Source organism: Canis aureus, chromosome 11 (assembly GCF_053574225.1).
Source record: "Canis aureus isolate CA01 chromosome 11, VMU_Caureus_v.1.0, whole genome shotgun sequence".
Lineage (NCBI taxonomy): Eukaryota > Metazoa > Chordata > Mammalia > Carnivora > Canidae > Canis > Canis aureus.
The window spans coordinates 23,848,518-23,861,681 of record NC_135621.1 but is presented as its reverse complement, the minus strand read 5'-3'; the positions used below and the strand labels follow the sequence as shown (position 1 = coordinate 23,861,681).

General features: G+C 55.4%; 1 protein-coding gene across 4 annotated transcripts in view; it reads left to right on the top strand.

The window, feature by feature from the left end:
• The window catches only part of ARHGAP8 (Rho GTPase activating protein 8), a 65,406-nt gene that overhangs the window by 14,027 nt on the left and 38,215 nt on the right, over positions 1–13,164 (top strand). For 3 of the 4 annotated variants that reach the window (XM_077914154.1, XM_077914155.1, XM_077914157.1), the window contains exons 2-3: positions 3,568–3,687; positions 5,202–5,345. In XM_077914154.1, coding sequence (XP_077770280.1) covers positions 3,651–3,687; positions 5,202–5,345 — 181 coding nt within the window. In that variant the 5' untranslated portion in view covers positions 3,568–3,650. Of the gene's footprint in view, positions 1–2,218; positions 2,341–3,567; positions 3,688–5,201; positions 5,346–13,164 lie in introns of those variants that run through there. The other variant, XM_077914158.1, reaches the window with a different exon arrangement.

The window sequence follows — 13,164 nt, the reverse complement described above, 5'->3', positions numbered from 1 at the left end:
CAGGGTGGGCGTGGTCGTTTCATTCTCCTCGAATAGAGGACGTTGAGGTAGTTTTCATGGACTTTTCAAAGAAAATAATTTTGTTAGAAGTGACAGGTCGTCTATAATCCAAACTGGCTTATGCGGGAAAGAGGATTCATTGGAAAAATAAATAAATAAATAAATAAATAAATAAACAAACAAACAAACAAACATACATAAATACATAAATAAATAAATAAATAAATAAATAAATAAAAAGAGGATTCATTGGATCTTTGCATCCAGGTGCAGCTGAATCCAGGAGCACGGTGTTTTAGGGGACTGCTTCTCTGCCTTGCTCTGCCTTTTTCTGCCTTTGGGTTCATTCTTCTCACATTCCACCTGGTGACCTTTGGTAGTTCCAAGCTCACCGCCTCATGGTTTGGGGTGCAACGGAATAAACTTAAGTATCTTTTCTGGAATGCCTTGGGGGGCTGAGTGGTTGAGTGCCTGCCTTCGGCCCAGGGCATGATCCTGGAGACCTGGGATCGAGTTCCACGTCGGGCTCCCTGCAGGGAGCCTGCTTCTCCCTCTGCCTGTGTCTCTCGCTCTCTCTCTGTGTGTCTCTTATGAATAAATAAGTAAAATCTTAAAAAAAAAAAAGTATGTAAAAAAGATATCTTTTCTTAGGGCACCTGGGTGGCTCTGCCAGTTAAGCATCTGACTTTTGGTTTCAGCTCAGGACATGATCTCAGGCTTGTGAGATCAAGCCCCACGTCGGGCTCTGTGCTGGGCATGGAGCCTACTTTATTTTTTTATTTTTTTAAACATTTTATTTATTTATTCATAGAGACGCAGAGAGAGAGAGAGAGGAGAGAGAGAGACAGAGACACAGGCAGAGGGAGAAGCAGGCTCCATGCAGGGAGCCCGACATGGGACTCGATCCGGGGTCCCCAGGATCACACCCCGGGCTGAAGGCGGCACTAAACCACTGCGCCACCGGGGCTGCCCTGGAGCCTACTTAAAAAAAAAAAAAAAAATAATTTCTTCTCCATAGCTTTTATGGAAGTCTCAGAATTCGCCCCGATTAGCACAGTGGAGACGTGGGATCACTCCCGACCTTACCTCTGTGGCTCAGGGCGTTTGCAGCCGTGATTGGCCAGGCAAGGACCCCATGTTCTGACCCTGGGGCCTGAAGTGGGTGCGTTACTGGCAGAGGGGGCAGGGATGCTGGTGGCCATGAGGACAGCTGTCCGCCCTGTCCAGCCAGGTCCCCCTTCCTCTGTGACCACAGGCCTGGACTGTGGCCGTGGTGCGTGTCTATGGTGTCCTCCTGTGGTGCAGGCAGTGTAGACCGGGGATGCTGTGCCCCTGTCGTCTCTGGTGTCGGGAGGCGGCCTCCGCTGCCCCTGTGGCCTCCGCAGGCTCCTTGGCCACTGTCAGTTCCTGTATGTTTCTGCTGAAGGCCGCTCCCTTCCTCCTGCTGACCATTTCCTGTCCGGGTCCCTCTCAGCCTGAGCACTTTTGAGGGCACATGTCCGTTCCCCGCTGTGTCTGGGACCCAGGGTCCTGCCCAGGGCATGCCTGTCCAGGGAATAGATGTGGTTTCCCGCTGCCGCCAGGCATTCCGCAGTGTGACACTGGCCCCCTGTCCTGCACGCAGCCCTTCCACCTCCTGGGCAAGCCCTCCCCAACTGCCTGACCCTGACACGTCTGACCCCCCGAATTCCCTCAGTTTTCACAGCGTGAACAGACACACCCACACATCAGCACCTGGGAGTAGAATGTGGCCAGCCCCCATGCCCCTCCCTGTTGACAGAGGCTGGCCTCTGTCGCCGTAGGTTTGTTTTGCCTGCTTCAGACTTTTAAAACGTGGAATCGTGTACCTGACCTTTTGCTGGGTGTGATGGTGAGACACCCCCTCCCTGCCCCGGGTTGGGACGCACAGCTGTGGAAGACACACGGCTGCGGGGCGGGTGGCCGGGGGACGGTCTGGTTACAGCTGCCTTCCACTGGCTGTGGCTACTTAGGCTTGGGGCTGTTTCGAGAGTGCCGCCCAGAGCCCTCGGCCCCTGTCTTCCCGTGCACAGATTTCCATGCACATTCTGCTGCGTGTGTGTGTGTGTCCAGGACTGGGACCCCGGGGCCTGGGGTGCCCACTTACAAGTATTCTTCATACTAAGATTCTAGTGTTTAAACAGCAGCTGTCATGGGCAAGCACGGACTCTGACTTCCTCTCCCCCGCCCCAAAGTGATCAGCTGTGACCATGATGAGGGGGTCTCCATGAACCCCTTCCCCCAGGCAAGGGACATGCATCTCCGGACCCTGGGCCCTCCCTGACTCTCTCTGCTCCTGCACACCTCTGACCGGTGCCCTGGGTGAGTGCCTCTGCATCATCTCGTCCCGGGCTCTGCACCCGGGCAGATGACTCCCTGACCCCTGGGTCAGTTTTCTCATCTGTAAAATGGAGAAGGAAAAACACAGGGAGTTTTGAAGAAGGGGAAGGGGAAGGAAGATTTTTACATTTTTCATGTTCATAAAACATGCTTTACGTTGTCAGCTGTGCATTGTTTTAGTTTGGATCACTGCATCTTCTCAGAGCCCCATGGGCTTCTGCAAAAATGAGAAACGGCTAAATGTGGAAAAATAAATGGATTTATCACCCCTCATCCTAGCACTCTTAGAAAACATCATTTTAACAAAGTCGTATGTTTCCTTTTGCTATTAAAAATGGGTCCGGGGCACCTGGGGGGCTCAGACGGTGGAGGGTCTGCCTTTGGCTCAGGTCATGATCCTGGGGTCCTGGGATTGAGCCCCATGTCAGGTTCCCCACTCGTGTTCTCTCGCTCTCTCTCACAAATAAATAAATAGACAAATAATTTTTTTAAAAAAATAACGCACAACCGTGAGCAGTTCTGATCAATCTTTGCTGGCCTCATTTCCCCCTCCCTAAATGGGTGCAGGAGGGTGCGTGCATCTCTCTGAGCAGAAATGATGGTGGCCTTGAGGGCTTCGGTTCTGGTGGCACTGTTCTCACTCCAGGTGTGCCCCACCCTTGTGGCCGCCCTGCCCTGCCCCGCTGGGACATGGGGCTGCTTGGTGAGGGGGAGCCCTGGCCGCGGGCAACAGTCCCAAGGAAGAGGCCGTCACACGTGGGGTCGGCGCCACCTTCGGGGCTCCGGCTCCTTGGACCTCCCCCACGTGGAGGGGGTGCTGGGCAGTTGAACAGAAGTGGAAACATTGTCTCGATTTGGGGTCTTGGGGAATCAGAAGTGGGTGCGTTTTTTTTTTCTTAAACGTTTTATTTATCTATCGGGGGGGGGGGGTGCGCACAATCAGGGGGAATGGCAGAGGGAGAAGCAGACTCCCCGCTGAGTAGGGAGCCCGAAGCAGGACTTGATCCCAGGACCCCAGGATCACGACCTGAGCCAAAGGCAGAGGCTCAACCTGCTGAGCCACCCAGGCACCCCGAGAAGTGGGTGCTTTTTTTTTATGTTAAGGAGAGAAAAGCAAGCCAGGCACCCAAAGGGCATTTCCTTCCGTCCTCGAGCCCTAGCATGTCCTTGTGTGCGACGTGTCTCTGGTTCTGTGTGCTTCTCCCTCAGGGTGTCAGAAGGACCCTGTGCCCGGATCCCCGAGAGGTGGCCTTGGGACGGTGTGCCTGGGCCGCCCTGTCCGGCAGCAGAGCATGTCCCAGCTGGACCTGGAGCAGCTGGCCGAAATAGGTAAATGTGTCTTCTCCTCCGGCCTCGTCCTGCGAGGAGGTCATTGGCGCGTTTGCTTTTAATGCATAATATATGTATGTGACTCGGGAAGTCGGCCCCTGTAAAGAGTGCCCGGTGAGGTCGTCCTCATCTGGGGTCGTACCAGTCCCCTGTCCCAGCCGGCCACACGGAGTGCCTTTTTAATCTTTCCAGGGCACTTTTGCACAGGTTCAGATGAGCCCCTGTGGGCGATGAGAGCCACCCTTCTGGGTTGTTGGGGGGCTCAGGTGGGATGATAATCCTTGTTCGCTGCTGAAGGCCACGCGTGACGGTACCAGATTCTGTATCCCCATGTCACAGACCAGCAAACTGAGGCTCAGGGTAACAGGGAACCATGTCAGAGCCAAGCCTCTGGAACCACCCCTGGCGTTTTGGTGAAGATCACATGTGTGTATGTTTACATGAAAGGCTATTCCTTGGTTGGTTTTTTTGTTTTTTTGTTTATAAATAAAACCAAACATTTATTTACGTGGAGGAATTCCAACCCTGGATCTTTCACATGTGAAGGATGACATATTCTATGTGTACACAAAGCAAGGGGTGACAGGGCTGTAACAAGCAGTGTGGCCTTGGGCACTCATTCCCCATCTCTGAGCCTCAGTTTCCATTCCTGTCCACATGGAGGACAGTATTCAGCCCTGAGGCCTCATTCTATCCCTCCGTGGTTCTGCATCCTCATCAGGTGCATAGTGGGTACACAGCAGAGGTGGGTACATAGTAGGTGCACAGGAGAGGTGGGTGCACACTGAGCAAATGCATAGTGGGTACACAGGAGAGGTGGGCACATAGTGCACAGGAAAGGCGGGTACATAGCAGAGATGGGTGCTTAGTGGGTGCACAGGAGAGGTGGGCACATGGTGGGAGCAGAGAGAGGTGCATAGTGAGAGCACAGCAGAGATAGGCACATAGTGGGTGCACAGGAGAGGTGGGCACACACTGAGCAGATGCATAGTGGGTTCACACTAAGCAAATGCACAGTGGGTGCACAGGAGAGATGGGCACATAGTGGGTACACAGGAGAGGTGGGTACATAGCAGAGACAGGTGCTTACTGCATGCACAGGAGAAGTGGATGCATGGTGGGAGCACAGGTGCATAGTGAGAGCACAGCAGAGATAGGCACATAGCGGGTGCACAGGAGAAGTGGGTGCATGGTGGGAGCATAGTGGAGATGGCCACATAGTGGGAGCACAGCACAGATAGGCACATGGTGCACAGGAGAGATGGGCACATAGTAGGTGCACAGGAGAAGTGGGTACATAGCAGAGACGAGTGCATACATGGTGCACAGGAGAGGTGGGTGCATGATGGGAGCACAGCGGAGACAAGCGCATAGTGAGGAGGCACTACGCAGAGGGACAGTGGTTGCACAGCTGAGGCATGTGACTCCTATAAAAAGACCTCAGGAGGCCCCCTCGTTGCCCTTCTTCCTCGGGAAGACAGCTGACTTCCTCTAATCCTTGCCGTCTGCCGTAGAGCTGCAAAGAGATGAAGAGGAGGCAGCTGCCCTGAGCATGGCGGGAAGGCCCTTGGTGGTGCCCACGGCTGGCCAGGACCCGGCGCTGAGCATGGATCACCCCTTCTACGATGTGGCCAGGCACGGCATCCTGCAAGTGGCAGGTGGGTCGCAGCTGGTGGCCCTAGGCACACTGACAGTGCCGCGTCCCCGTGGCATGGGCGGGTTCTTCCCCGCTGCTTCACTCCAGCTGGCTGTGGCCACAACGGGAACTGAAAGAACCTGCCAGGGTTTTGACATGCCTGTCGGAGTCAGAGCATCGCCGGGTGCTCCGGGAAGCCAGCAGGCGGCGTTGGTCTTTAAGGAGCAGAGGCCAAAATTAAACGGATTGCTTTATTAACCAAGGACAGTGTTGTGCTGCTTCCCATCAAAGGGAACAAACATCTGCCCACACTTAGAAGATGAGCAGCCCCATGGCCAGCAGTGGGTCTGGGGGAATTTATTGTGTCACTTTGACGAGGCCTGAGGGGTCAGGGCCGCATGGTGTGTTTCATGGGGGCAGCATTTTAGTTGGGGTCCCCCGGGGGGACAGAACCAGGAGATACAATATCCAGAGATACAGTAAGAGGAGGCTTATTGTAGGGATTGGCTCTCGCATGACCGTGGAGGCTGAGAAGTCCCAAGATCTGCCGTCTGCAAGCTGGGGACCCAGGAGGGCCGGTGGTGTAAGTCCTAGCCTGGGCTCTGGGGAACCAGGAGCACTGGTGCTCCCAGGTGCCCGAGGCCTGGAGAAAGTGGGTGTCCCAGCTCAAGCATAGAGCAAACTCGCCCTATGCTCTTTGGTTCCATCCAGGCTCCTAACAGATTGGGGTTGCCCTCCCGTGTTGGGGTGGGCGACCTTCTTTCCTCAGTTCAAAAACTGCTCTCCCCTGGAAGCACCCTTGCAGACACACCAAGAATACTGTTTTACCAGCTGTCAGGGCCTCCCTTTGCCCAGTCGGGGTGACTCGTGGAGTTAGCCGTCATGGGCAGTGACCCTACCATCTCACCTCTTTGTCCTCTGCACCAAGCTCCATAAACAGTAGTTCCTGTCCCAAAGGAGCTGGAGACTTGTCAAGGTGATGATCAAACAGAGGGATGGTTCTCAATAGTTGGAGGCTCTAGAGACACAAGTGCTAAGTATTTTGGTGCACACTAAGTGCAGAGGCCCAAGGAGAGGATGGGGATGGACAGGTGGCCAGCCATTCCAAGCCCCAGATGTTCATTTTGGAGAACTGTTAAGGTTTAGGGAACAGGGATGGTTGCTGGATCCCATGTGGAGGCACAGGTCAGGTGCTTCCTCACAAAAGGAAGGCAGGAAACATAGGTATTTTTCATAAGAGGAAAAAATACATTATTTATGTTAACATGCAATGGGTTATTTTTAAGGATTTTTAGGATTTATTTAAGAGAGAGAGAACGTGCACACATGCATGAGCAAGGGGAGGAGCAGAGAGAGAGGGACAAGTCGACTCTATGCTGAGTGGAGCCTGATCCCACCACCCTGAGATCATGACCTAAGCCAAAATCAAGAGCCGGAGGCTCAATTGACTGAGCCACCCAGGCACCCCTGCAATGGGTATTTTTAAATGAATAAATATTTTTAAAAATTTAAATAAATATTTAAAAATTTTCTCGTTTAGATTTCTAGTATGGTCAATTTCAATAGAAATAACCTGCTTTTTAAAAAATTTTAAGACTCTGAGGGCTGGGGCACCTGGGTGGCTCAGTTGGTTGAGCCTCTGACTCTTCGGTTTCGGCTCAGGTTGTGATCTCTGGGTTGTGAAATCAAACACATCGGGCTCCGCGCTGAGCTCGGAGTTGGCCTGGGATCCGCCCTCGCCCTCGCCCTCGCCCTCGCCCTCTCCCGCTGCCCCTCCCTGAGCTCGCACCTGCTCTGCCTCTCTCTAAAATAAATACACGTGCTGCCGAAGCGAGCACCGTCTCTAAAATAAAAGAATGAAATCTTTTTTTTTTTAATGACATCTTTAAAAAGCAAAACAGGAACAACTCCTTGAGGGCCTCGGTAACTTTTAAGAATATCAATGGGTTGGTTCCAAGATCTAAGTCTGCGAAGTGGTGGCCTTGTGCATGAGCTGTCTGGGCGGATGTCCCTTGTGCGCTGGGGAGGAATGTGTGTGTCCTGCCGTGTCGGGCGGAGAGTTTTACGTATTCAGTTCGGTTCAGTTGATGAATGGTGTCCACATCCTCTCCTTCTCAGTCACTTCTGTGTCTCCTTCCATCATTTGCCGACCGGGGTGTGTTCAAAGCACCCTGATTGGCATTTGTTAGTTCCTGCCTTTGGTTCCATGTGTCTCGACGCTTTGCTTTTAGGGGGCTTGTCCCCTTAGGATTGTTACGTCTTCTTGATGCATTGACCCCTGCCTAAAGGGTCCTAGCAGCATGGGGTGAGGCTCCCAGGGGCGCAGAAGGAGAGTTGAATCAAGGGCAGGGGGCCCTAGGAAATGAGTTGGGGTCATTCCTTTAATGCAGGCCTCATCTCCACCTGCTGGGCAGGGGACCTGGGGGCCGGGACAGGGTTCCTTCCTGAAGCGAGGCTGTCGGCATCCTCGAGGTTTTTGGTGGGTCCTTTGGCACCACCGTTCAGGGTCTGTGGGCTGCCCTGGGTTGTGAGTAGGTTCTTCCAGAGGCGCTCCAAGGTCATCTCGGTGGGACGCCTGAGCCCAGTCTCGAGCTACAAGTTTCCTTACAGGGGGGTGGGGAAGGATTACATCTTGAGTCCCTGGATTCTGGAGACTTCTCTTGTGTTAGACCAGAATTCTCATTTAAACAGCAGCTTCTCTAGACGTTTAACTGTCTTTAGGGAAGATCTGATGGCCTCAGGCCGCCCTCTAAAGATGCCAGCCCAGCCAGAGGACCTCAGGAGTCCAGTGGAGGCGGCTGGAGCAAAGCTGGGCGGAACCAGCTCTGCACGTGGGTGACACGGACGTCATAGTCCAAGAACTAGAGCAACGGAAATCTAAACACTGCAGCCTGAGTGACGTGGCGGCCGAGGAGAGAGGAGTCATTAGAACACAGATCAGCATCCTTGAAACCCCCGTTGGCTTTTCGATCAGAGCACCCGCTGGAAGAGCCCCTGGCATTGCCTCACGGAGGGTCAGCCCTCTGTCCCCTCCTCCCAGCCTCACCTGGGCGTCCGGTTCTGTCCCCTCGTCCCCTCATCCCTCACTCCGGTTCATGCTCCTCTGTGGCTGGCCTGCCCGGGGCGGGGACGGTTCACCACCTGGAACCCTTCCTGCTCCACCAGGAGGTGACGTGGGCCACGCTGTGCCTCCTGCCACAGTGATGAGCAGACATGGCTCCCCACCAAGGGGAGCCCCCCATTTCCTCTCTGGGTGTCACCTCCCCCAGAACTGGACGGCCAGGTCTGCAGCCAGAAACCAGGATCTTGTACAAAGTAATAATGAAAGATCTGTCAATATTTAAGGGATGTGCACTTGGCCAAGCAGAAGCTCTGTGAAATTGTGAATCCTTACGATAGCGTTTTGTGAATACAGTTGACGTGAGGATTTTAAGAAACGGGTCACGTCTGGAGCTCAGCGTGGGGCCGGGGCCATGCAGCCAGAGCAGATGACGTGGTGGAGAGCAGAGTGCACGGGGACCAGAGAGGCCGGAGGTCTAATCCAGAGACACGGAGGCGGCGAGGGGCAGACCAGAGGACAGGCAGGTCTGGTCTGGTCCTCCTGGATGACAGGCCGCCGCCCCAGACCCGGATCTTTCGCCCTCAGTTTAGACCCGGGCCCGGCTTCCCTGCAGGTTGCAGACAAAAATGGGTCTTCAAGTTTCCTTTCTGCGAAAGAGATGAGCAGCCTTAAAACAAAAACCCAAAGGGACAAGCTCCCCAGTCCTTCCTGGTCAGGTCGCGGCCGCCTCTATTATGCATTTGAGTCGTGCTTCCCTCGGAGCGGATGACGGATCGTCAGGAGCGCGTTCCGGGCCATGGCTCCGGGAGCCGTTTCTTTATTCATAAACTGGGCTCTCCCGTCTCGGGGATGGTGAGCGATGTTGGGCTGTGCACAGCAAGGAGGGGGAGACGGGCCATGAATTAAACTGACGCCTCGCAGAATTTGCATTTTATTGATAGTTTTCATTTCGTTCCACGTTATATCATCCGGAAGCCCATTTTCAATATGCTGGCCGGTGTTACCCGAGAAGGACGGAGGGGCATTTACTCGTATTGACTGGTGGTGTTAATGCACGTGCTGCTTAGACTGCTTAATAAGTGGGGGGCCGGACGCACCTGGGATTTCTCAGGGTGGCCCAGGAGGCCTGTGCTCAGGCAGCTGTGGAGCTTGTGGGGCGCTCGGGGGCTGGGGGTGCCGCTCTGCCGCTCGCGTGGCCTCTCCGGGCCTCAGCTTCCTCTTCTTTTTTTTTTTTTGTCAGCTTCCTCTTCTGTAAATGAAACCGCCACCTGGAGACACCTGCCGTCTGCCCTGGCCTAGGGTAACGGGTCACATTTATTGAGCACTTACTGTATGCCAGTGCTATGCCGTGACTTCGTCGGTGTTACTGACTAGGACTTCCCACCCAGGTTTCTTTTTCTTTTCTTTTCTTTTTTAAGATGTTATTTATTTATTCTTGGGAGACCCAGAGAGAGAGGCAGAGACACAGGCAGAGGGAGAAGCAGGCTCCTTGCAGGGAGCCCGATGGGGACTCGATCCCAGGACCCTAGGATCATGCCCTGAGCCAAAGGCAGGTGCTCAACTGCTGAGCCACCCGGGTGCCCCACTCCCAAGCCAGTTTTATGATCGTGCATGTACCGCGGAGCAGCAGAGAAGCTGGCTCGGGGCTGCCTGGATGTGAGGGGACAGGGACTCTGTCCCCGGGGACACGGCCCAGCCTGTGCTCTTCCTCTGTCCCTCTCTCCTGTTTTACTTTTTCACAGTCCCGGTTGGCCCACCACCACCCTCGCTGTGAGCCCCGTGGGTCTGTCCAGTCTGAGTAATGCTGTGATATTAGCTTGTGGGGTGTTTCAAAATCTGTTGAGATGAAGAGAAGATCTTCATTAGGTGCTTCATTAGGTGCTGTTTTGGGTTTCAGGGGAGCACAAAGCCTTCAATAGTAGCTCAGCGTCGTGCGAGTTGATGGACCGTGCAAACAGTAGGTGACCCGTAGTGTTGATGCAATGAAGGCATGAATGTGCCAGTGCTTTGTGCAGGCCCCTCCACGGCCCTGCCTCAGTGGCTTGCCCGAGCTGTGCTCTGCCCTTGTTTGAGGTGGTGGGTGGGAGGGGCTTGCGGCCTGTTCCACGCTCCTCTTGTGGCTGAACCGAGTCCAGACTCCCCGGGTGGGAATTCACCCTTCGGACCCTGACCGTCCTGGACTCTGCACACCCTCCACCTTCTGGGCTGGGGTCGTGCGTCCCCTCACCTGGCCAGCACAGTGGGTCTCAGCAACCACAGGCCTGGGGTGCATGGACAGGCCTGAGCCCCTCCCACCCGCCGTCGGTAAGCCAGCATACCGGGCCTGTGGTCCAAGGAGGGCAGTGTGCTGGTGACTGACGGGGACCCGCCGTGTCCTGGCATCCCGGCCCATCAAGTCCCTCGGGTTTTCCAGGAGTCTGATGTCACACTTCTCACTGGGCATTTCCTGCTGCTCATCCTTGGTCCCTGGGTGGCCTTGCTGCGACCCCTGTGGCAGGGCACCTGGTCCCCATGCCTGTCCCTTTTCCTCTGTGACGCTCTGGTGCCTGGCACTGAGTTCTGCTCCTTAGTGTCCCTTGCGGTGGTGGGGTGTGGATGTTCTGCTTGCTGCCTCTTTCCAACCACGACGTGCTTGACTGTGGCCCACCATGTGGCTCAGTGGATGGATCTGCTAGGTCCCACTCTTCCTGGGACCCAGTGGTCTGGGCAGCTGCTCCTCATGCCCACAGGCCTCCTGGCCCAGCGTCCACCCCAGGCCATCCTTCCTCTGTGCTGGGGACCTTCAGTCCTGGACGGGGCTCAGCCCCTGCCCACAGCTGCACCCAGTGCTCCCCTCTCGGCTCCTGTGTCTCCTGCGAAAGGCCTGGCAGCCCAAGCCAGCACGGGGTGGGGGGGAGCCCCTCCCCAGTCCTGGAGGTCACGGTCTCCCACCTCCTCACTCCCTTACTAGGCAGCCTCTGCTTGGGACGTCCTGCTCCAGGCCACCCTCCACCAGCGGCCAAGGGCCCTTCAGAATGACTCATTGGATGGCGTCCCTGACTGTGACGGTGTGACCCAAGCCTAGCCAGGTGGAAGGGGCTGCAGAAATAGCCTGGCTGCCGGAGCCCCCGTGGCTTCTCAGGGGCTTGTGAGCTGGGCGGAGGCCCTGTCCCCACATCGCTGTCCTTGGCCCAGCACGGGGAGGCCAGGGAGGGCCGCGCCTGGTCTTTCTCCCCGGAACTGAGCACACAGTGGGCCATCCGCGAACGCTGGCTGACCTGGTCTGCCGTGGGCCCACTTGTTTAGTCCATCCCAGACTTTCCGCGTGGCCTGATTCCGGTTGATGATGCCACGCAGTGATGTTGACCTTCTGTCACGGGTGTTAACTTTCTCTTTCAGACCTCAGGGGAGTTAATTCCCGTGTCTTCTTAGCCACATGGACGATTCCCCGCTGGAGGAGCAACGCTGTCCCTTTCCCTTGTGCCACACGGGCGAGTGTGGACGCAGGTCCCCTGGCCCCTAAGGGGGTAGAAACCGTGGGAGGCACGGCCGTCGGCGGGGGGATTTGTGCCTGAAGCCCCCATGCGGTGAGGCTGATCGCCGTGGGGCTTCCACCGCAGTCCTTCCCATCCGGGGCTTTCTAAACACACGAGGCATGAGCCGAATCCCTAAGGAGCCTCGGCATTGAGGACGTCCTGTGTCTGGGAACCAGCACGGCTCGAGAATTCTGAATGTCGGAGTAGCTTCCGTGTCCAGACGTGTCCTCAATAACAAGCAGCTGCCCCGGGTGTGCCACCAGGGCAGGGCCTGAGCCTGCACGTGCGTGTGCGTGTGCGTGCGTGCATGCGCCGTCCTGATGAGTTCAGTTCAGAGCTGGAAGGGGTGGGAGAGCCTCGCTCTCATCCTTGCTCACTTTATTTATTTATTTATTCATTCATTCATTGACTCATTTATTTATTTATTTATTTATTTATTTATTTATTTATTTATTTATTTATTTATTTATTTTTAAAGACTTTATTCATTCATGAGAGCCACAGAGAGAGAGAGAGAGGCAGAGACACAGGCAGAGGGAGAAGCAGGCTCCATGCAGGGAGCCCGATGCAGGACTCGATCCCGGGTCTCCAGGATCATGCCCTGGGCCCAAGGCGGTGTTAAACCGCTGAGCCACCCCGGCTGCCCATCCTTGCTCATTTTAAATAAACCTTGAAAACAAAGGTAAATGCTTCTTCACAGTGAAAGGGGGTCTAAAGTTGTATGATTTCTAGAAGGGTCCCTGCTTTCTTCAGGTTCTAGGAGCAGTCTCAGTCCATTGGCAACGGTGGAGTATTGGACACGATTTGAGGATAGACACAGGCCGCAAGCCTGGGTACTGGGGAGCGCTGGCCCTTGGGGAGCATCCCCCCTGCCACTGTCCCACGTGTGGTGAGCACTACGGCGTCTGGACAGGCAAGGGGTCAGCCGGGTCATGCAGGGGGCCAGCACCAAGTGTCGGGACTCCAGTATGCTGTGAGGTCACGTGCAGTGGTGACTGGGCCCAAGCGACCCTCTGCCTTCTCCAGGGCCGGGAGGCCTGGGGGCGCTCAGTGGGGCGACCTAGTACGGTGGGGAGGAGGCCGCAGACGGCATGGCCAGGCACCAGCTTGGAAGCCAGATGCATCTAGGCTCCAGAGCTGGGTGCCCCCGGCCCACCGTGTGGCTTTGCCCTGGTGACTTAATCCCACCAGGCCCCACTTGCCCATTGGTCAAGGGGAGAGATGGTGCCCAGTGTGCAGGCTGGTGGTGAGCACGAGCCTGGCCA